This window comes from Electrophorus electricus, chromosome 8 (genome assembly GCF_041902795.1).
Source record: "Electrophorus electricus isolate QZ-2024a chromosome 8, ASM4190279v1, whole genome shotgun sequence".
Taxonomy (NCBI): Eukaryota; Metazoa; Chordata; class Actinopteri; order Gymnotiformes; family Gymnotidae; genus Electrophorus; species Electrophorus electricus.
Window position 1 is genome coordinate 20,218,604 of NC_137504.1, and position 23,604 is coordinate 20,242,207.

The 23,604-nt window shown below is 39.8% G+C and overlaps 2 protein-coding genes across 3 annotated transcripts in view; one reads left to right on the top strand and one right to left on the bottom strand.

The window, feature by feature from the left end:
- spag8 (sperm associated antigen 8) lies at positions 1 to 3,079 on the top strand. The gene is made up of 6 exons (XM_027027352.3): positions 1 to 221; positions 491 to 644; positions 916 to 961; positions 2,377 to 2,491; positions 2,670 to 2,732; positions 2,848 to 3,079. Exons 1-6 carry the CDS (start codon positions 150 to 152, stop codon positions 2,968 to 2,970), a joined length of 573 nt encoding a protein of 190 aa, XP_026883153.2. The 5' UTR covers positions 1 to 149; the 3' UTR covers positions 2,971 to 3,079.
- Positions 3,080 to 5,018: 1,939 nt separating this feature from the next.
- Positions 5,019 to 23,604, bottom strand: part of npr2 (natriuretic peptide receptor 2) — a 30,707-nt gene continuing 12,121 nt past the window's right edge. The window contains exons 7-22 of one of the 2 annotated variants that reach the window (XM_081719195.1): positions 22,481 to 22,565; positions 20,013 to 20,133; positions 18,751 to 18,825; positions 15,363 to 15,452; positions 14,243 to 14,347; positions 13,750 to 13,821; positions 12,701 to 12,860; positions 12,227 to 12,382; positions 11,741 to 11,909; positions 10,440 to 10,586; positions 9,810 to 9,933; positions 8,085 to 8,153; positions 7,747 to 7,921; positions 7,125 to 7,223; positions 6,202 to 6,293; positions 5,019 to 5,537 (exon numbers count right to left, since the gene is read on the bottom strand). In XM_081719195.1, coding sequence (XP_081575321.1) covers positions 5,475 to 5,537; positions 6,202 to 6,293; positions 7,125 to 7,223; positions 7,747 to 7,921; positions 8,085 to 8,153; positions 9,810 to 9,933; positions 10,440 to 10,586; positions 11,741 to 11,909; positions 12,227 to 12,382; positions 12,701 to 12,860; positions 13,750 to 13,821; positions 14,243 to 14,347; positions 15,363 to 15,452; positions 18,751 to 18,825; positions 20,013 to 20,133; positions 22,481 to 22,565 — 1,802 coding nt within the window. In that variant the 3' untranslated portion in view covers positions 5,019 to 5,474. The remainder of the gene's footprint in view (positions 5,538 to 6,201; positions 6,294 to 7,124; positions 7,224 to 7,746; positions 7,922 to 8,084; positions 8,154 to 9,809; positions 9,934 to 10,439; positions 10,587 to 11,740; positions 11,910 to 12,226; positions 12,383 to 12,700; positions 12,861 to 13,749; positions 13,822 to 14,242; positions 14,348 to 15,362; positions 15,453 to 18,750; positions 18,826 to 20,012; positions 20,134 to 22,480; positions 22,566 to 23,604) is intronic. The other variant, XM_027027346.3, reaches the window with a different exon arrangement.

The following is a 23,604-nucleotide window of genomic DNA, read 5'->3' on the forward strand; positions in this document are numbered from 1 at the left end:
CGCAGGCCCACGCTATGCCGAACTGAGACTCGTAAATATTTCCGACACACTCATTTTGCCATTCGATATTAAAGACTGTCCTTTAAAAAATAGAAATGACAACTTAATTCAAGGCGTTGTTTATAAGCTGCCATATAAATGTAATTAAAATGAGTTCCTCGGAAGTTAATGCTGAAAATAAACCAGTTGGGAGATGTTTACTGGATAACTGGGTAGAGGAGGTGAGTAATATACTGTTCTAATGTTACCTGTAGGTTTGCGATCATTTACTCTATAGTGATCTAAAAATTTGTAGTGATTAAGGTTGAACTTTTTATTTTAATATACAAGGCCTATTTTGCTACAAAACCTTATTTTTTAAATAAAAAACAAAACATACAGCTTGCTAGCTATATACACAGAAAGTTTAAATACTAGGTATTGCTTGGCTCACTGGCACAATCATGATTATATACTAATTTACTGATGTATCTCACCTCTGTTGCATAAGAGAGCAACTGCATTGCTGGACAGTACTGGGACCAGATTAGACATCCACAAAAATGGACACAGGGGAATCCTTACAGTGGATATAACATCTAAAGTAGTAAGTACAGTGAAAGCTGCCTACATCACCCCTAAAGGATCAGGGGTAAGAAAGAGAGGTAAATATGATCATGTCTATTTTTGCAGAATTTGTATTTGCATCATGTTTCTGTACTCATCTCATACTGTATTTCTTGCCATGTGGTCAACATATTTGCTAAACGTTAAGGTTAAAAATGTATTCATCACAAATTCAGTATAGGCATTAACTGTGATTCATTATAGATGGGCAGCCTTTCTGTCCATACATTAAGAATGATGCAAATACAAAATTATTTTCAGGATAATCTCTTTCATTTTAACATCTATTTTAACAACATTTTATTCTAGGTTTACGAACTGAGCTGTTGGAGAAGGATCTCATCAAAAGGATAAGGTAATTAAAATAGACTTGAAAAGACCTGTAGTGAGTTTCAGGTTTTAAGATTTACATTTATGGAATTTAGCTGACGCTTTTATCCAAAGCTGCTTACAATAATGACTGAGTACAACTTGAGCAATTGAGGGTTAAGGGCTTTGCTCAGGGGCCCAACAGTGGCAACTTGAACCACTTCTGATTACAAGTCAAGTACCTTAACCACTGAGCTACCACTGCCCAAAAAGCTTACATTACATTTTCCTGATGCTTTTATCCAAAGCAACATACAATTATGACAGTACCACTTGAGCAATTGAGGGTTAAGGGCCTTGCTCAGGTGCCCAAGAGTGTCAGCTTGCCAGGGGTGGTGCTTCAACCAACAGAGGAAACAGCAGACTATGATGTAAAAGAATAGTGGAAACAGCAGACTATGATGTAAGCAAACAGGAGAAACAGCAAACTATGATGTAAGCAAACAGGTAAAACAGCAGACTATGATCTAAGTGAACAGGGGAAACAGTAAACTATGATGTAAGAGTATTTGCGTCTCAGTGTCACAGTTCAATTCAAAGTTTTTAATTAGTCTTTATCATGGCATTTTATATTTGTTGCTATATGAATCACATGATGTATCCTTGACAACTGTCCCCTGCTTTGGATTGAGAAAAGAGACATAACAAATATGAACCTAGAGCAAGACAGTATCTCATAGCCACAGGCCTGGGTATGAACCCTGGCTCAAAGGCCAAGTTTGAACAGTGACTGGCCACATCTAGAGAAGAGGCCTTGTGTCAAAAAATTGGGAGGGCAGTTGTGTTTTCTTAAAAGAACTACAGCAGTCAATGGGTTAAATCAGAGACAGGATGTAGACACTAATAAAAACATTACCCAGCAGTCTGCGAAAACCTTCAGCTCAGTAAACTAGTGAATACATCAGCAGGGTACGGCGACATTACCCGAAGCAGCAGATGTGCTTCAGTTGTCCTTAAAACGTTGACATTGTGGTCTGTCCTGTTGCTGTTATTACATAATACTGACTCCTGGCATGGTCTGAGTGATCGTGTCACACGGTACACATGCGCAAAAGAGGTCCATGAGTACATGTCCAAGATAGCAAGATAGATCATAGTCTGCTCTCCTACACCTCAGTTTCAAGGGAGCCCTCACTTTGGAAATGATGTTGCATTCTGATGAGGAATCACTCATCTTCCAAATCTGTTTAATTTCCATTCACCATTTTGGTACTGAGTGCACTTGTTTGCTGTGACTCCATGCTGAAAAAACCCATATGAGTGATCCACACATATGAGTGAAAGCACAGGAGTCTAAGAGCTTGTCATGTCTCATGCAAGATGTGATGAAAGATCTCGGATAAAGAGTCAGGTTAAAGTGATGCACAGTTTATGGTGTGGTGTCATTTTACTGTTTTACAGTGAGCAGGTACACACAGAGCTCAACGCCGAGCCTTCGGCCCATGAGCTGTGCTCCATAACCAGAGCGGATTACACAGCACATGGCTTCAAGCCTGCCTGCCCAGCCGTGACCATGGTCTGTCACAACACTCCGCTTTCACTGTGATTTTACAGAATTTCTTCATTTCGAGTCACCATTTATCATTATAAAAACTGTTAAAGTTTAGTCATAGTATAGTGCCGTTTCCTAGTCATCTGCTGAAGGAACAGTTAAATTATTGTGGAGAAGAATTACATTGCCTGCATGTTGTTAGGATCATGACTACAAAACTGATCAGGCGATCACTTTTTGGAGCGAAAACTACCAGAAGATTCAGGTACTGAACAGAGATTGCAAATCACTTTACACAATGCACATATACATAAATACAGTGTAATTGGAGGAATGATAGTTCTGTGGTCCTCATGAGAAGCCCCTGTTTGATTTTACAGGGAATGACACCAGTCAGAACTAGAGATACTCCATTTAAGAAGAATGCCAGCTTCAGCACACCTATTAACGAGAGTTTGGATGACCTCACACCCTTCACTCCTGAGAATTATCCTAAAATTTGAAGCATTTGATTTCTACTATCATGTTCACCCTCTTGTGCTATAAATGTATAACCAAGGAAAAACTTTCAGTTTACCAACGATTCAAATAAATTGCGTGCGTTTTAATCCATCTAACTTTAAATCACTAATATATGGCTGTTTAGCAGTGTTTGCAAAAAAAAAAAATGTAATTATTATGTACGGCATATTTTGTTTCATTAATTATGCTACTTCGCAACATTTGACTAATGGCTAATTCCCTTCAGTCGTCATGCGAGCTGTAACTTCATGGGCTACGCTCGGGCATTGACCAAGGAACATGTAAACTGGATCAGAACACCAGGCATCTGACTTTTTCACCACGAGCGAGAAACCTAGCTAACTATGTCGATGACACCGACTGATTCATTGCCTTCCTAACGCGGTGGCTGTGGCTCTCTTTTACAGAACTTGACTGTCAGTCAACGTAGCACTCTGCCACTATCCTACTCTTTCATGCTTTCATCGAGGATTAGCGCTGGGTAGCTATAGCAACAAGTCATTTTTAGAAGGCATTCGTGCAGATTCACTTGCCTTTGTCGGGAGCTGGGGGCTGTTTGCTTTCTTTACCAGCCTAGACATGCCTATATGTCGAAATTGTAAGATATGCTTTAATTTTAGGTATCAGTCAGATACTAATTACTGACAGTTTTATGGCAGCAGTGTAAAATTCGTGGTTAAATCGGTTGTTCTACCTCAGCTGCACGGAAACATTCCAGATGAGATAAATGTATATATAAAGATCCTTGATTTTAAACTTAATTGTTCCTTTGGTTCCTTGTCTAAAGGTCTTAAAACTCTAGAATTTGAAAAGTCTAAAATGGCATAACATATTATCCTTGGATTTAGCTGCAGTCTTTAAACCCAGTCATTAGGGTTTCCACACCATTCGCTAATTAAAAGGGACAGTACAGACGTATCACTTTTTTCATTCAAGGCATACTTGGCCCTATCTGCCCCTTTGACTGCTGATTGAAGAGGCTATAATCATAATCATAAATCCTACACTTATTAAGACTTGAAAACAAAGAACAGAACGACATGGGCACATTGCCTCATTACTGAACGCGCCAGCGACCCGGTCGAGTGGGAGGTAATTAAGAATTGTGTAGGTGGGATGTTGCTGCGACACGCGGGCGTATAACACACCTGCCGTCTTGTATTACTATATTTACGGGGTATTTCTGTTGATTTTATTGCAGTAGCGCTATGCTTAGAATTAAACTTGACTAGAACCTCTGAAATCAAAAAGGAAACATTGGGGTTCTTTGATTATTAAAATAAAAGCATTTTCTTTTACAAATAGCAAATTTAAAGGGAAACAACATGTTAATGTTCCCACATTGTCCAAGTCTTATGTTTTCTATCGTTACGGGTACATTCAATCCCAACAAAGAGCTAAATACATGTGCTGTTACACACTCTGATACAGATGTTAAAAGACCCAGATGCTTAATGGACAGTTAATGTGCAGTGATGTCATCCCCTCAGACTACCCATACTCCACGACGCTGTTTAGTGCACAGTAATGAACCTTGATCACCGCATGGCTTTTTACATTATTTAAATAACACACGGGGGACATATGACATAAGACATGATTACGCTATGGTTTCGTAGGACGAGTAATATGACACGCTGCAAAGATAAATGTTTCTTATTTGCTGCTCGTAAAATCAACCTTGGTAAACGTTTAATCCTGTCGTCTACCTGAAAGTACTGAGGCTTCGGAGGAAATGGACGATAAGTATTTTATCTTGAATTTATTAAATTAATCCTCAACTCAGTTATACAAGAGAGTATCGGTCGTGCTTCATTTTCTGTAACATGATACTAGTCCCAGAGTTCTGTGGGAGGATGAGGTATACAAGACTACGTGAGTAATCTCAGACTTCCTCTTCAACCCAGCCTGTTCACGAGGCAACTGAACCTGCTGCGTCGTAGGAGAAAACGTAGTTGCAGGATAACCAAATGGACAAAATCACTCACAGAACAACACATACTGATGTAAGAACGGCAAACCAGTCCACTCCTTTTTATTACGTTTATTGAACAAAATATCTTACAATGTCTTGGATATACATATATACAAATATTAAGTTCACTTCTGACGCCTGCACTATATTCAATACACTGTACCCTTATCCTTTTTGTGTGCGGGATAAAGATACCAAGTACACATTTACAGTTTCCAAATCACATATAAATCTGAATATAGAAAGCACAAAAATAAGAATCTCACTTGGAAGGAAAAGGCACCAAGTCTCAACACATAAGAGTCTTCATCATAAAAATTACCGTTACATTTTTATTTTTTGCAGTAAAAGCAGGTATGAAATATACCTGAACAGACCTCCCTCAAAAGGTAACGGGGGTAATTGTTCTGGGTGGTGAAGCAGCACAACCTCTCGAACGTAGAACAACATCCAGAATAGTGGCTCTTGCTGCAGCAGCTTCGGCCAGCTCTGCCTTGGTCAGCAGGGCTCTCAGATAACATAGACATCTGTCTTCTCCCCAAGAAGCCAATATGTTCTCATTTTGCCTTTGCCCTGAAAGAAGGAAGGCAAAGATCAATAGGGTCCATCGATGAGCACTCAGCCCGCTTGGTGGAGCAAGTAATGAACAGTGAGTGCACCGAGCCAGCTCAGGGACATCAGCATGGGTCACCACATGGCCCACCTTCTTCCACCTGTAATTATGTTGAGCAGAGGGCAAGACTCAGCCTCAGATTATCTTAACTAGCAAACACAAAGTAGATAATCTTGAGATTTTCTGGGCTTTTGTTTGCTTTAGTTTTATTTAAAAAATTATTTCCATGTCGACAGGAGCACAGTGCACGTCCTGAGTCTCCCTCTCAGCTGCAGGCGGCTTGTAATTTGAGAGAGACTCAACCACTGACATCAGAGCTGGACATGCTCTGCCTTGATGTAGAAGGTTATCCTACTATTTCTGGAGACTGGAAAGGTCCATTATCTTAAAAAGTCTAGGAAAAAGATTTTACATTTTTAAACATCTTACAACAAATAAAAATAAATAAATAAAGATTCACACAAGTCACAACATTGACAATATTTTAAATATAGATAGATAGACAGATAGATAGATAGATAGATAGATAGATAGATAGATAGATAGATAGATAGATAGATAGATAGATAGATAGATAGATAGATAGATAGATAGATAGATAGATAGATAGATAGACCTCTATACCTTCATTTCCACATCCCCTCGCAGCTGGAGGTCAAAGTAGCCGAACTCGTCGAGCACCTCTTTGGTGGCTGAGGACACATGTATCCGCAGGGCTGCAGAAGACACATGTCGATATAAGCCAAACGACCAATCACAGTAAGAGGACACACGTCGATACAAGCCAAACACCCAATCACAGTAAAAGAACACACATCAATACAAGCCAAATGGCCAATCACAGTAAGTGCCCAGAGTGACAGCAGGAACCCAATAAAATACTGATGACTCTACACTTAGGCAGCCACCAGATACCTGGCCAAAGGTCTAGTGAGTAATGTATGCAGTCTACACCAGGCACAATAAGCTGTTGTTTGAAGAGACTGGACATACTTAATAATGTATATAGGCTCCATATGGAGTAGATCCATCTGGGTGAGCACTAGATTTTACCCTCTGAGTGGATGCTGAGGCTTAGTTATAGTATACTATAAATCACCAAGGCTGGATGGTGAGTGACACCTCCATTAATTATTAATGGTTATTAAGTACATAGAAAGCCAGTGCAGGAAAAGAGGCAGTAAGCCAATCTGAGCCTCACAGATGGCACTACGCTGCTGAAGTTGAGTGCGGATGAGCCACTCCATGTGTTGCTGCTGGTAAGTGTTCATTCAGAGCAGAGCATAGCCACATTGGGGAGTACGTGTTGAAGGGATCTATATGCTGGAAACACCGTATGTGTTGGCCTGCTGTCAGTAAAAGATGAGGTAGACTGCTTACAGCTAACAGAGGACAAAATCGAGAGCAGGTTGGTAAATTGATACTGAAGGTTAGAAATGTATGTGACTTGTATGAGTCATAATTGCTGAGAATTGCTGCATGCATGTTTTTTTCCTTAAGGGACACATTACTGCCTTGTAAAATATATCAGAAACAGGCTCACCCACCTTCCCCAGTGGACTCCATCCTTGATGCTGTGTTGACAGTGTCCCCAAACAGACAGTACCTGGGCATTTTAAGGCCTACCACACCTGCACAGACAGGCCCTTAACAAGCATAAACACACAGAACAGACCAAGCAGACACACACACACAGAGAAAGAGGGGGATTAATTAACTCTTGCTGAAAGATATAATCCAGAACTCCAGAAGCCAACACCTGACAGATTAAAGCCCTGAACAGTCCCTGCACTTGTAGAAGCCCTAAGCTTATTACAGTGTCCACTATGGCTTGTGTATACACGAGGTGACAATGCACAACACATCCTGCATCAGAGTCCACAGCGGGATTTAGCCGTTTTATGAGGATTAGTGCTTGGCTGTGAAGCAAATAGGAGCGAAAAACAGAAAAGAGCAACAGGAAATCCTAAATCTTATCACAGTCAAACGTGGGGCATGGATGCGGTAGGTGGAAGAACCATTACATTTTTAGACATAAGAAACCATCTGTAGTGCACTTTGCCTTATTCTGTGACAAACAAAAATGAGCAGTATGTTAACTACAAATAGCTTGACCACCACATAAAATCTCCATGCACTTTACAGCATTCAGTTCAGGAGGTGGAGTACCTGTATGGATTCCTATCCTTAGCCGCAGCTGATCATTGGGTCTGTGTCTGATTCTGAAGGTTTTAACTTGTTCCAGTAAAGCTAATGACATGCTGGCAATCTCACGAGCATGGAGTTTACCATTACGCACTGGGAGACCTGACACCACCATGTACGCATCACCTATGGTCTCCACCTGAGACAAAGGAGGAAGGAGATTTGCATTAATCCTCATGAGGTTTTCCACATTCTGCAGGTAGAGTTATCCATGGTTTCTTCAAGCAGCAATGGAAAAATTTAGTTTAAATGGATAACCCCATCAAAAAATATTTTAGAAGATTTTTAAGCATGTCATTCACCTTATACACATCAAAATTATCGATGATGGCATCAAAGCATGTGTAGAGGTCATTCAGCAATGTCACAACCTGGATAGAGGTAAATTCTATTTCAGTCACGAGTGTGTGTGTGTGTATATATATATAAGATTCCAGGTGAGTAACTGCAGTGTACTGGAGTAAGAGATGTAGAGATATTTAAAATTGTAGTAAAGTACACAGAGTTTCCAGAGAAACAGGACGTTTCGGACAGGGGCCTTTAATCAGCTGTGCAAGCAAAGTGCTTCCTAAACTAGTTTCCTAAATAAAAGGAGCTCATCTACACTCTTGGAACTTTAGAACCCCATGGAATGAATGTTATGATTTAAACATCTACTTTTTCATATATAAACTGGCTCCTACTACTAATTGAGAAGCACTTTGCTTGCACAGCTGATGTCGGAAATGTTCTATTTCTCTAGAAACTCTGTGTATTTTACTACAATTTTGAATCTTTACATCTCTACTACAGTATACTGCAGTTACTCAGCTAGAATCTTCAAAGAGATTATTATATATATATATATATATATATATATATATATATATATATATATATATATATATATATATATATATAAATAAAATTATCCCCAGTATATAAAAACAACAAATCATTCAAGTTGAATATTTATCTATTTATCTAAGGTATAACAGCAGCATTGTCTTATGAGGATTTCACATTAAACCTTAAAACAGAATCACCATAACAACAACAACAACAAAAATACATGCATATAATTTAAAAAAAATAGAGTTGTATGATACCGTTAAAAGATGTGTTTGGTCTCAAAGCTGCTCTGCACTGCTGAGAGCAAAGGGAAGGCAGTTTCTTTTACAGCTGCAAGTCTCTTTTTAATTGGCTGGAAGTCCAGGCGTGTCATTGTGGTCAGTACATTTGGTTAGGAATTTATCTGAACAAATATACAGCCATTACTTCTCCAAACTCCCTAGATCACTGTCACCCTTTAAGGTAGGTAGAACGTCTCTAAAACTGTTTCTTGCCTCAACCTTGCCTCAAAGACTATGCAATATCATCCATTGTGTGTCTAGCTTTACCATATTCCATTATGGTCTGCTGAGAAATGCCTTCCTTCATGTGATCAAGTCCCAGCGGTTCCCTTAAATTAAAATACTTTCTGCCCTGCCCCGCCCCAATTTGGATGCATGCCCATACCCACAGCATACCATTTGTATGAATAAACTAAGACGGAATACAATAAAATTAGTACACGTTCTCCCCAAACGTAGACTCCACTGCAGATGGGCTAGCTTGCTGTAGCCACAGACAACAGAAAACCCAGACCATATTGGGGTATTACACATCAGGTCTTCAGAAGGTGATCGTGTTTTGAGAAGGCATCCAAGAAAGCAAAAGCAACATCCAAGAGAGCAAAAGCAACACAGGATATGGGAAAAAGGGGAAATAAAAACACGCCCATACATCTCTCTGACTCAGCTTTGCATCAAACTCAAGAGTCAAGCCCAATACGTGCAGTTCATATTAACATTGCTCACAGTTCAAAGCACTGCTCTGCTTTCATGCTACTAAGACTCAGCGTATAAGCAGCAACCCCTATATCAAATAAACCTGCAGTTCATGCAGTGATGTCAATGATTCAAAACAATATAGCATAATTGTAGTTTACAATTATTCAAACAGTTCTATGGGATATCAAGCATATTTCTTGAATGTCACATACATACCTGTAACGGTGTACTTTCTGCAGACATTGATGTGAAGCCCACTATGTCACTGAAGTAGATAGTGACACTATCAAAGGCTTCAGCCTGCACTGTCTCCCCTCTCTTCAGCTGTTCCGCGACTGAACTAAAGGGCAAGCAAACCAAATAAACCCAGAAGGGTGAAATGAACCAGAAAATTGCTACACAGCTACTCAAGCTCACGCATAGTTGCAAACGCTGCACTATTTAGTCCAGACTTACGGCATTACAATGTAGTAACCATCAAGTTCAAGACAAATGCATGTACAAGAGATAAAAAGTGTTTCTTAAGAAGATTCATCCCTAACACGGCACTACATGGGAGCCAATAGTAACGCTTGTTGTTACTAAGGCTTTCCTGATATAAGAACGCAAATCTCCTTCTCACGATGGGAAGCAGGTCAGTTAATTTCGCTCACATAATTTTGTCTGAAATAGGCTACCACAGAGCGTGAAATTATTTTCAGCTGAGCAAAGAAACATTTGTGAACCTCCATTAACAGGCAGGGGAGGGGTTGTTAACTCTTAATCACCGTCACTCATCAAGCTGAGGTGAAGAAACAGTGGCAACAGTAAAGGATTGGGGGTGATATTACAAACAATGGCTCTCACTGCGGCAGGATCTGATAGAGCAGATTTTCTGCTCTCCTCTTCTCCTCCAGGTAGGCCTGCGTTCGCTCCTCCACCAGATTTTCCAGGTTGTTGGCATACTGCTCCATTCTGGACAGCAGGTTATTGAGGATGCTGGTGCTCCCTTCTCTGCCACATACACAAGCAGCAGTCAGAAAACCGTCAACTGGTGGGGACCCTTTAAGGTGTAAACATCATGTAAACAAATGTAGCCAAAAAAGAAAATGAATCACTCAAAGGATTTGGTGCTTGATTTGGCTCTTGTTTGATTGAGCTTAATCAAATTGATTATGAAATTATGTATTAATTTATTTTGAGTAACTGTTAATGGCGGATTAATAGCCAGTAACAGCAGGATGGTACCTCTGCTCAGTGAAGCAAAAAAGATGTGTGTTGGAGTTCAGTGTGAGCCCTCTCAACATGGGAGTTCACAGACCTGAGGTGCAGTTTCTGAAACTCCACAGGAGATATCTGATGACTCATCATCAGCTAGTGTCCTAACTCCGAATGCTGATTCATCCAAAACTATTCTGGCTTTGAACACACATACCTACATTTATTATTACAAAACCATGAGGCTGGAACAGATTGATCTCGGGTACAAATCTTGCAAACGGTGCTTTCTGTAAATTCACATTTTAATTAGTATATTAACTTACATTTTATATTAAAGTTCTCATTAGTACTTTTTACTTTATTTTTAATTATACTATATATAGAATTTTAGTATATATGACAGGCATATACACAAGCAGACACTGTTTTAGATGTATGGCAGATTAACCCAACATTAAAGTTAGAAGATCCATTTTTAGGAGCCATACCTACAGCTCAGTTGATAACCCTTACTGATGAACTACACATAAAAATTCACACTGAGGAGTTTAAATTAAATCTCAGTATATTCGAGTATGTATTTAAATGGCAACATTTATTTACTCATTTTAAAGAATTTATGGAAAGACTATGAAATTGGCAATAAAACATTCAAAGACTAATTTCTTACAAATATATGTCAAATTGCTTCACTCAAAAATATCTAGTGCAAATTATGCTTAAGACCACATTGCAAACTAAGCTACAAGCGAAACCTCATTATTTCTATTATAAGTCATGAACAGCAAAAAAAGGAAAGGATAAAGGAAAACAAAAGAAAAGACTAACTTTCTTATTAACTTCAGTAAGACTAACTTTAAGAACTGGCTAGCCCAGGGTTACAGACAGCGAGCCCAGGCCCATGCTGCTGAGTGTGGCTCGCCCTGCGGGTTTTGAGCAGCGCTCACTTGTTGAGTTTGGCGATGAAGATCTTGATGTGGCCAAAGTCGGGCCGCTCAGCGGGGTCCTCGGCCCAGCAGTTCTCCATCAGCACAGTCAGCTCCTCACAGTGGCGGCTGTTGTCTGTCGTGGGCCGGAAGTAGGGCTTCTGCCCATTCCGCACCTTCTGGATGATCTCTGCAGCAGGGAACACATGCCTGAGCCCAGCCTCACATGAGCACAGTCTCAAGTGAACCCAGCTTCACATGAGCACATGTTAAAGTGGGTTCTGTGGTGAATAGGGCATATACATGAAGGTACTCACTGGCAGGTTTGGTCTGGTTTTTTTTTTTAACACTAAATGAATAAAACAGCATATTTGGGTCCTCTGAACATTTTCCATAGTGGTTATAAAAGAAAAAAAAAACCTACCTGTTCATATGAACATTCCAAAACCACAATGCCAACTCAACCATGTGAGGGGTTTGACATAAGGGGCTCAATGTGGTGCTAACCTTTGGGGCTCAGATCCATGCCTTCTACATAGAATGTTCCATTCCTCAAGGCTATCTCCTGCAGGATGATACCAAAGCTGTACACATCTCCCTGCTGTGTCCCCTGGGCTGGGGGCCTGTCATATATCAATAATTCTGGAGCTGTCCATAGCTTTCCTGAAACAAACAAACACACACACACACACACACACACACACACACACACACACACACACACACACACACACACATATATATATATATATATATATATCTGCTGCTAGCAAAAGATAACTACTCCCTCATATAATAATAAACAAAATTTTTATTATTTTACAGAATCCAACCTTTTCTCAGTATAATCAGTACTACTTGGAGTTTTATAATAAATACCCCAATAAATATGTTAAAGACTGGGACAAACCATTAACAGCTCAATGTTCATTTCTAACCTGAAACTACAGGAAGTTTTTTTTTATCTTGTTGTTTACTTACTTGCATAAAGTTCATGAGAGTCTTCATTTTCAAATGATGATCGAAAGCTTGCCAGACCATAATCTGTAATTTTCAATACAAACCGGCTGTCCACCACGCAGTTTGATGATTTCAGATTTCCATGGGAACCAATGTAACTGTTGTGTAGATAGTTCATTCCCTGGCAACACAGGAACGGAATGCAGTGTTATGGGTTTACCCCTAGATTTATGAGAAAATGTTGAAGAACACCCATTGATTTAGAAAAAGTCTTAAGACACATAAAATTTTGTCCAAAAATGTTTATGTAACAAGCTATCTAAGTACCATTTAATGGTTACTCAAAGAGGAAGAGCACATGGAACCCTCAACCAAAACAATTAGTGGCCATCACTGTGGCTGAATGACCAGAGTTGTATGTATTAAATGAAATATTTGAATGCTTGCATGCTTAAGTCAATGATAAAACTATCGGACTTGGAATGGAACGACATGTCCTGGAAATGCCAATTGAGAAATGCTATTTTTTTATGCATCCATTCAGGTTGGACAGTCTTCTCAAGGTGATTCAATCTGCATCACTCATAAATTATCTTTCTTCTTGATAAGAGCACTACTTATTTTTTTCTATTAGTTCCTCCTGAAAGGGAAAGCATGTTTTCCTTACTTAACTGACAGATCACTTTGATGTAATAGCAGAGCAATGTTTTCATTGAAAGCCAGTGCTTTTGTATGTCTTGGCTCCGTATTTATAAAACACAGTGCTGGTTTTAATGAAGGGATGAAGCTGAAGTAGAATTTTTTTAGTTTACTTCTCTTCCAAATGCACTATCTTGCTGTCTCTGATTGTAATTTATTTTCTTTTACTAATGAGGCGGCTTTTAGACAAGAAAATCTCTAAAGCAACATTGCCTTCCCATGCTCCATTAATGGTGTGCCTGACTATTACAGCTGAGTACAAGGCACTACTAAGATGACAGAATGTTTGCTGCATTTGGTGACGTTTGTGGCGTTGAAAAAGTCTTTAATCTCTAGTTCAAATGCTCTGGCAAAACGGCACTCTCACACACCTTGACAATGTCATTGATCAGAGAGAAGCGGAACATCCAATCCAAGTTAATGCTCTCATTTTCCAGAATATCCTGTAAGAACAAAACAGATCTCATCACCATGAACCACACAATCAGTGCACTTAGGCATTTTGATAAGGGGGATCTGTTTTTGACCCACTCATTTTCATTAGCATTAACTACATCGGAGTAAACGCCAACAACAGCAAGATAGACAGTGACTAAAATCTCCGACCAGTTCCCAGAAATGTTAAGAACTAGGTGCCTTACATAAGTGTTTATAAAAATGTCAGTTTTTTAAAAAACCTAAAAACTTTAAAGCACCTTTGATCATAGCAATAGCTAAATACTTTTTTTTCATGTGATCTTGCAATCAAATTTATTCTATTGCCTAATTCTATGAATATATCATGTGATTTGAAATAGAAATCCAATATTTAACAAACAAAACTGTGACCTATTATACACAAGGTTAAGTAAAGGAAGTGCTTACCTGAAGACTTCCCCTCGGACAGTATTCCGTCACAATACAAATGTTCGGTGGATCAATACAAGCACCAACAAACCTTGTCAAATGGTTGAACTGAACATCCCTCATCTACAAACAACAACAACAACAAAATAGAAATATATTGAAATAAAACAGAAATCAAATAGACATAAAACATGAAAACATGGCAAACTATAACAAATCCACAATTTTATGAATTGATTTTGTTTAGCCTTCAACTTTTCTACTCAAGATACTCAATTTTTACTCCAGGCGAGATCTTCAACAAGATCTCAGAAGCTACCCCTTGCTGAGACTCAGAGGTGCAGCGAGAAGTAACATCTTTGTAAGGTCTGGAGGCTAACTCCAGTTAGTGTACCCTTTGACCTACATAACATCCCCCCTGCTGGACAGCAGAGGGAGCAGGGCGATCACAGTAGGGAGGAAGCGGCTCTACATCTCCACTGGCAGCCGCTTGCGCCCTCCCTCTCTCCCCTCCCCCTCTTGCTGTGGCCTCTCGTGGGGGGTATAAACCCCACGGGAGAGGGCTCCCTGGTTCATCCAGGCACAGACGCCGCGCACACGTCTCTACTGAAGCCCCAGAGAGAGTTAGTGCTAGTGCTCACCACTAGCTGGCGGCTTCTGTGGACCCTTGCCCTCAGCTGGAGGCTGCCCAACCAAAGCTCAGCTTCAAATAAAGCTGCTATCTGAACAGTGTTTGAACCAAGGCGAGCGAAGGACTCAGACGATGTACAGACGGAGGGGACAGTGGAGGGGTTGAGGGGATTTCATCCCTGTTGCCCAATTTTGGGATTTTGGGAGTAGCACATCAAAACTGTGTTCTGTCTCAGGACATAGCAATTTGTTTGCTATGTTATTTTTTACATAAAGCTATTTTTCCAATCTATTCATGGTGACTGCTGGCCATATTTCAGCCTTCTTTGGAACACCTTGTAAAAGTGAGCTCCCCCTTTTCCATGGCCTCATGCTCCCACCCCACCCCCACCTTAAAACGGGTGTGTGGAAATGGAATTTGCTTTTACCATCAGGGGCAGTGAGGTTACTGAGTGAGGTCATAAACAGTGGCCTATAACACGCGCGCGCGCAAACATTATATGCAAACCTCTTGCCTTACATGCTTCAGTTCAAAGAGCACTTGTCTGGTCAACTCAATCCTCTTCTTGTTCACATGCTTGATTGCTACCAGGTTGCCCTGTGTGAGAAAAATGTACGCATTAGTGATTAGCTTGTGTGGAAGACAAGCATGAGCTCTAACTTAATTGACCTTTACTTTATACAATTTATTTGTGTAGTGCCCTTTATAATTGAGGTTACTGTAAAAGAGATTTAGTGAAATCCAGGCATGGATCCGAAAAGAAAAACTGAAGGTGTCCAGGAAAGAATGACTGGGAACACTCAAGAAATCCATGACCTGATCTTTGGTACAACTAAAGTTGGGCCATCAGCAAGCACCAACATTTCAAAGGAGGAGAGTATGCTGTACAATCTTTGCTTTGACTTTGAAGTTGCATTTGAGAGTCAAAGTAACTAGGGGTCACAGCCAAAAAGTGTCCCTATCACTCCCTGGGACAATCTTGGTGACAACCTTCCATATCCTCTCTATTTCTTCTTTTTATATTTCTTCCACACCTACTGGTTGAAAAAGCTCACTGCACTCCATGAATGTCTGGCAGCACAAATGAACCAGCTGCTAATGGATGTAACAGGCCCTGAATGGTTAACTGAAGACTGGCAGCTAAGATGAGTAGACACATGGCTCAATACATGAGCCCAGAAAGGCCAGAATATCAGAGGGGCCAAGCAACAGTTACTGGTGGATAAAACAGTCACTCAAAACTGTAAGACCAGACAGACAATCCTGTGTACCACCTGGATTTACTACAAGAAAGCCTATGATTCAATGCTCCACACATATATCCTGGAATGCTTGAAGCTGTATAAGCATCAGGGAAGGTGGTAGAGAATGACCGAGCTAAGATCTTATGGAAAATCCAGAACCAGACCGACAAAACGGTAATGGATAACCAACTGGACATATTAGTGAAGGACTGTAGTGATAGATGTGGCAATTCAAAGTGATAGCAACATCAGGACCAAGGAACATGAAAAGCTTGAAAAATACTAAGGGCTGAGAGAAGAACTTGAAAAGATGTGGAAGGTACTAAGATACTACACAGGACCCTCAGGACCCGAGCTTGAAAGAAAAAGATTTAGAAGATTTGGAAGAGGGTAAGTGGGGAATATATACACACACACACACACACACACACACACACACACACACACACACACACACACACACACACACACACCCATAGAGGAGTGCATTGAAGCAGACAAAATACAATAACACTTAATAAAACAGTAGAATGTGGTCGATATATTTGGAGAAAAATAATTTACGCTTGGCAGCCCATTTCTACTGAGGTAGTTGAACAAATAGACGCTGATGAAAACCCAGGACTGATAATAATGTTACATCATAACTCACTATTCCACATACTGTCTCTGATAATGATGTTACATCATAACCCACTAATCCACATACTGTACAGATCGGTCTATGATAATGATGTTACATCATAACTCACTATTACACATGCTATCTCTCATAATGATGTTACATCATAACACACTATTCCACATACTGTCTCTGATAATGATGTTACATTATAACTCACTATTACACATATTGTCTATGATAATGATGTTACATCATAAGTCACTATTCCACATACTTTATTGATCAGTCTCTGAAAATGATGTTATATCATAATTCACTATTACACATGCTGTCTGTGATAATAATGTTACATCATAACTCACTATTCCACATACTGTACAGATCAGACTTTGATAATGATGTTACATCATAACTCAATATTATACATACTGTCTCTGATAATGATGTTACATCATAACTCACTATTCCACATGCTGTACAGATCAGTCTCTGACGATGATGTTACATCATAACCCACTATTCTATATGCTGTACCGATCAATCTCTGATGATGATGTTACATCATAACAAGTACCTTAACCACTGAGCTACCCCTGCCCTCCTTACTCCTACAATGCGGTGACACCTTCAGGACCTCGGAGTACACATCCATCCAGAATTTGGAGAATGGAAAAAAAAAACAGTGCTTAACATTTGTGACTTACTCATAACTCACTCATAACTCACTATTCCACTATTCCAGGGGTCAAAACTAAATATTTTAAAATGCATAAGGGGTTTTGACATTTTTCAAACAATGTTTGTATTTTTATAATGGATATTTTCCAAATGGGACGCTTCCAAATTGCACTTTAGACAGTATATGTATTTTGATATTGCCTCTTTTCATAAAAGATCATTCACTTGTCAGTCAAGACCTCTTTGTTCACTGGCCAATTATCTGCTGTTGATTACTTTCGACTGAATCTAGCAAAAGGCCACTGATGGACATATACTGACTTGAGAGTCATGGAGGACTTCAATGATTGTAGTGTATGTGATATACAGTTTATTAATTAAATAATCGGAGGTAATATGGTGACATTTGGTGATATTAAGATGAATTACTCAATTCATCTTAATGAACCCTGAATTACTGTAATAATTACCACAGTAGACCTAGCAAGACCTGTGTGCACACTTGTCAGGTTTAGCCAGCAAATGGAGTTAAATGAAAATGGGAAATACATTAGCTATCCAGATAGTTAGCTGGTAACATGTTTTACAATGACATGGATACAGGTTTAGAAATGGCTCAAACAACAGAAATGCCTCAAACATTATGTAGGTGCTATAGCTCATAGTTCTTTATTTATTTAAAATTGGCACAAATTAAATTCCATAAGACTGTAGATCAGTCTTTCGCCCTAAGAGGTGGTTACAGTCATTGAAACATTTTAATATGACATTTAATATGGCGTCTCTTATTCCCAGCAACAGCAGAAATATTCAGCTGACTTAATAGATTTAGCCTAGGCCATGTACATAGTGTGCTGAAAGGCTGCTGGGAGGAAAGGTATTTCTTCACTTATCAAGTTATTTTATGTTCCATTGCTTTCTAAAGTACATGTATGAGGTTCATTCATGAATTGCTACCATGATGGACATGGAATTGATACTATGATTGTTTTATTTGATAAAATGAATAAAAACTGAACTCAGTCACTGGCATATCGATAGCCATAGTCCGATTAATATTGCACAAGGAATACGGCTGAGTCGATAACTGTACTGGAACATGCTGCTGCAGTACATCCTGATCTAAGAGAAGTCAGATCACCCACTCTCCCCCTCTCTCTCTCTCTCTCTCTCTCTCTCTCTCTCTCTCTCTCTCTCTCTCTCTCTCTCTCTCTCTCTCTCTCTCTCTCTCTCTCTCTCTCTCTCTCTCTCTCTCTCCCCCTCCCTCTCCCTCTATCAGTGAATCTGCATGCGTGTGGGTGTGCAGGAGAGCGGGGGTAGGGAAAATGTCAGAAGAACTCAGGCTTACCTTAAAATAGCCTGTTTTTGCAAACAGCTGATGTTTGCCATGCGCTGTGATCAAGGACCCATAGCTGGAACCCCTCTGGAAAGACCACACAGGGCACACAACATTAGCAGCCATTTGAGGCAATCCAGACTTCTCAGGAGCATACAGGGAAAGGAAAGGACAAACTCAGCCTCTGAGAATCCAAAGGGTTCTTGGACTGGATGTGCTCTGGCTGTGCTCATTAGAATCTAGCCAGGATCTCACAACAAGAGGCATGGTTGATAATAAGACAAGCAGAATGCCTCGCTAAAGAATGGCTGAACATGTTTGATCAACCTTCCTAGGCAGGGCATTGGTGAAAGAACACACAAGCAGATCTGATGTATTTTGAGGAAGATGACAAGAGCCGCCTTGGCATGTGACATTATAATAAGTTGCTATAGTAACTAGAACCTGTAGGACCTATGGTTAGTTACTCTCTTTTTAATGTTTAAAGTTGACTTGAGGCTTGATCCTAATAAAATACAAACATGCAATATACAGGCTTCACATTCAGTATGCTATATTAAAACACCCAATTCACTTTAGACAGTGATTTAGATTAGAATACAGAAGAAAAAGAAAACACCAAAAGTGATTTAATTTGTAGACATCATAAAACACTATAAAAATGTTTTACTTGTAAATCAAACACAGAATAGGTCTCACTTTCAGTCAAATGTGGTAGAACACATTGAAAAATATCATGTTCACATAGGATCACTGCATAAGAACCCTGGAAAATGTACTTGTCATGAAAATGCATGTCCAAAACAATGCAATGAAAAACAGGCACTAAAGCCATTTTGAAAGCATTTGAACTATTCTGGACCATTATGCAAGCATACTAATGTTTGAATTAGTGAACCATTTTACAATACAACAAAACTACTCCTAACAGGATTGCCAGGAAACCCTCAGAAGTTTTAAAAGTGGATGTGTCTATAGTACTCTCTGTCAAGGGTGGATGCTAATTTGGGCAGCACCTTCACTAAAATAAGCTATTTCTGTGGCTGTGATTCTTGGCTCAATGTTTTTTTTAAAAATCAATAACACAAGCAACAGACTACAAAATTAATAATTTCTTTTTTACTTCTCTTACTTCTGGGACATAAAACAAGAATCAGCTTCATAAAATCAGCTACTTTGGGCTAAGTGAATTGATGGCATATCTGCGCAGCCTGGGAAAGGCATAGTCTCCAAGCAAGCCCCCGTCGTGTGAGGGGAACAGTAGGGACTAGTACCTGGGACAGAGTTAGGCGACTGCCAGCACGCTTGTGGTATTTGTTGGGACTCTCGGACTGCAGATCTTCCCACCGTATTCTCCACAGCATTCCAGCTAACTCTTTCTCCAGCATCAGTTTCCTGGAAGGCACAGTGGAGAGAATTTTAATTATCACATTTCCTTTTAATCTCTAACCTATTTTTATTTGTTGTTTCTTTGTTTGGTGTGTGTGTGTGTGGGGGGGGGGGGTGCAAGGTCAAGCCTTAAACAGATGGTTGAGTCTCAGCTTCCAATTTTCTCAAATTCAAAACATGTATGCCGGACGAAGCGATGTTCCATAGCAGACCACTGCACCGCTGGATCAGTCTAAAGATTTACCTTCAGCTCTGACAAGGGCAACACAGTCGTGTTATGGTCACTGCTGTCCTGGCCGTTCCCGCTTGTTATTTTTAACCGTAAGTAAACTTCACTGTCCAGTCCACCGTGTGAATAAACAACTCAGGATTGCTGCGTCCCAACAGCGGCTGCGCACAGCCACAGCTGCATGCTACTGCTACAAACAGAAGCCACTCGTTCTAACATTATGTGGATGTTACCCCAACGTTGTTACAGTAGGATTCAAATGAGGAGGATAGTTATTTGTTTGGGAAGCATTTGGAAAGAGGGATAGGGGAGAGAGAGAGAGAGACAGAAAGACAGAGAAAGAGAGAGACAGAGAGAGAAAGAGGGAAAGAGCAAAGCTCAGACATTCCATTACAATCTAAAAGGTGTAAAACCCTTCCAGATGTTGAGGCTGGGATAGTGCAGCGTTTGCGTTTCAGCCAGGTTTTTACTCCACGTCACAGCCACCCTGGTCGGCCCCGAAAGACGCACCACCGTTTGTTTTTCTAGAGCAGCTCTTGGAGGCGGAGAGAAGGAAAAAAAACGACAAGGCCTTCGTCTGAAAATTGCCAAAGTTCCAAACTGAATTTATTAAGGGGTTTTGTCAAAATAAAAATGCCCACTTCTAATTCTGGAGGCAGTGTGAAACGTTTTGGCTAAAGTCATGTTAAGATGTCAGCTCATCAGCTAACTATCAGCTAACAGCTTGGGCAAGTGTTAAGTGCTATACGATTTTTTTGTAGTTTGTATTTTGCTACTTAAAATACCTATTTTACCCTGCACTTTTACACAGATTAAGGCACTAAAAATGAACTGAGCCAACTTTTCATGGGAGAAGTCTCTATAAGCCATATTCTGTGAATATGCATAACATACACAGAGAGAGGGATGAGCAGACAGATAGGCCTTCTTTTCTCTTTATATGAACTGAAACTGCTCGCAGCACTCACTGCAAAGTGTGGCATTCCATAGAGGACCTATGGTTTCATGCACGTGTGAATGCCATCCCTGGACACCCCACCCCCCTCCCATACTGTTCAGCTGCATGCCTGCAAAATGTCACCTCACATCTCAGATGTGGCCGCATGTTCTAGCCATCGTCAATCTCTCCTGATTAGCCCTCTTTGGTATAATGGTGTTTTTGCCTACACAAGACAGCAAATCAATGCTGAATGCTTGTTTATTTCAGGAGAGACCAGGAAGGACGACTCTTCATACGTGGCAGTACTGAACAGGAGTTAAGGTTGTCTGCCAAAGGCTACAATGATGAAGTGAAAAACAAAAAAGAGCTCTTACAAAATAAAGTCAATCAATCCCTACAGGAGGCAAAGAGGCACCTTTACCAGCCAAATATAGTAAGAACACTTTCAGTGAAAGATCTGTTTATATGTATAAACATATAATGCTGGGAAATTGCTTGTTATTAGTGATGCCATCTCTCAACTATTGGGAATTAGATTAGTGTGTGTGTGTGTGTGTGTGTGTGTGTGTGTGTGTGTGTGTGTGTGAGCATGTATTTAGTACTATAGCCAGATTATAACCCAGGAATCATATTTTCAAACGAAGTTCATTTGAGAGAATAAGACAGGAATTAATCTATTTAAAAGAGCAACTGCCAAATCTAGTCTATTCGCCATGAAAAGGTTGAATACATATTCACTTTACAGTACTGACAAGACTATAGCCTCATAAATCCATTCAAAGCAATGAGTCAGCTTCAGCGTTCTTGTCTCCAGACTATTCTTGCTCTCCTTGCCTTTTGGAGAAAGAACAATCATATGTATGGATGGTGATTTTTTTTCAAACACCTCAAAAAATGATTTATTCCTTCACCACAATGGTAAGGATTTCACCATCCCCCGCACACCAGGACTTGCCCACAATGTTGGTGGAAGTCCATCCAAGCAAGGCAATCAACTCTTCATACTTTTCTGGTTGCTGGAACATTTGCGAGTTTCAAAAAGTATATAAATCCTATTCCAGTTCCTCCTATAATAAGCCATGCAAAGCCAAAAAAGCATCTTCTATTCTTTCTTTATGCTTCCTTATTTTTATGAAAAGAAAATGGAAAAATTAAAACTGGCAAAGTGTTGAATCAAAGTGCACCTGTAAATGAGAAAACTTGACATTCCAAAAATGATGAGGGCTAGGCCTGACCCCACAGCCACAATTCCAAGAACAGGAATTTGATCTGAAACAAGAAAAGGACAGGAATGTGATTTGAAACAAGAAAAACAATGTTTCGATTTCACTATAAATTTGGGATGAATATAGTTTCAAATAGTTTCAAATTTCCAAGTTTATTTGTCATGTGCACAGAAAGTAAGTAAGACAGAATAAGAGACAGCTGAAATGCCTGTGTGAAGCTCAGGTGCTCTACAGCTGTGCACTATAAAGGAAACAAAAAAGAACACAAACAATAGCTCAGTGGTTAAGGTACTTCACTTGTATTTGGAAGGTTGCTGGTTCAAGCCCCATCACTGCCAAGTTGCCTCTGTGACCAGGCCCTTAACCTGCAAATGCTCTAGTTGTACTCAGTCATAATTGTAAGTTGCTCTGGGTAAAAGCAACAGCTAAGTACCATATATACAAGAACTTCAGAAAAGGGAATAGAAGTATATGCTTTTGTGGTTAAGTGCGGATCCTAACTGGACACTGTAGTGAGTATGTGACTATTCCACATACTGCACGGATAAGTCTCTGATAATGATGTTATGTCATAACTCAGCATTCCACATACTGCACGGATCAGTCTCTGATAGTGATGTTATGTCATAACTCAGTATTCCACATACTGCATGGATCAATCTCTGATGATGATGTTACATCATAACAAGTACCTTAACCACTGAGCTACCCCTGCCCTCCTTACTCCTACTGTGCAGTGGCACCTTCCAAGACCTCGGAGTACACATCCATCCAGAATTCAGAGAATGCAAAAAAAAATAAAAATCAGTGCTTAATATTTGTGACTTACTCTGAACAAACCTAAACACATAAACACATTTGGATAAGATGATGTGTTTGGATAACATGAGGTCTACATAATCTGTGCAGCAGTGTGTTATATGCAGCTGGTTTGTTAAATCTGTTGTGTGTGTCTCTCATGTGTCTGCATTTAAAACACTTAAATAACACAACTATTATTATTTCACAACCAGTAATGAGGGATGCACACTTATGAATGTTTTTCAAAGGGAGTGGGGTGTTACATATTTGATAAACCACTT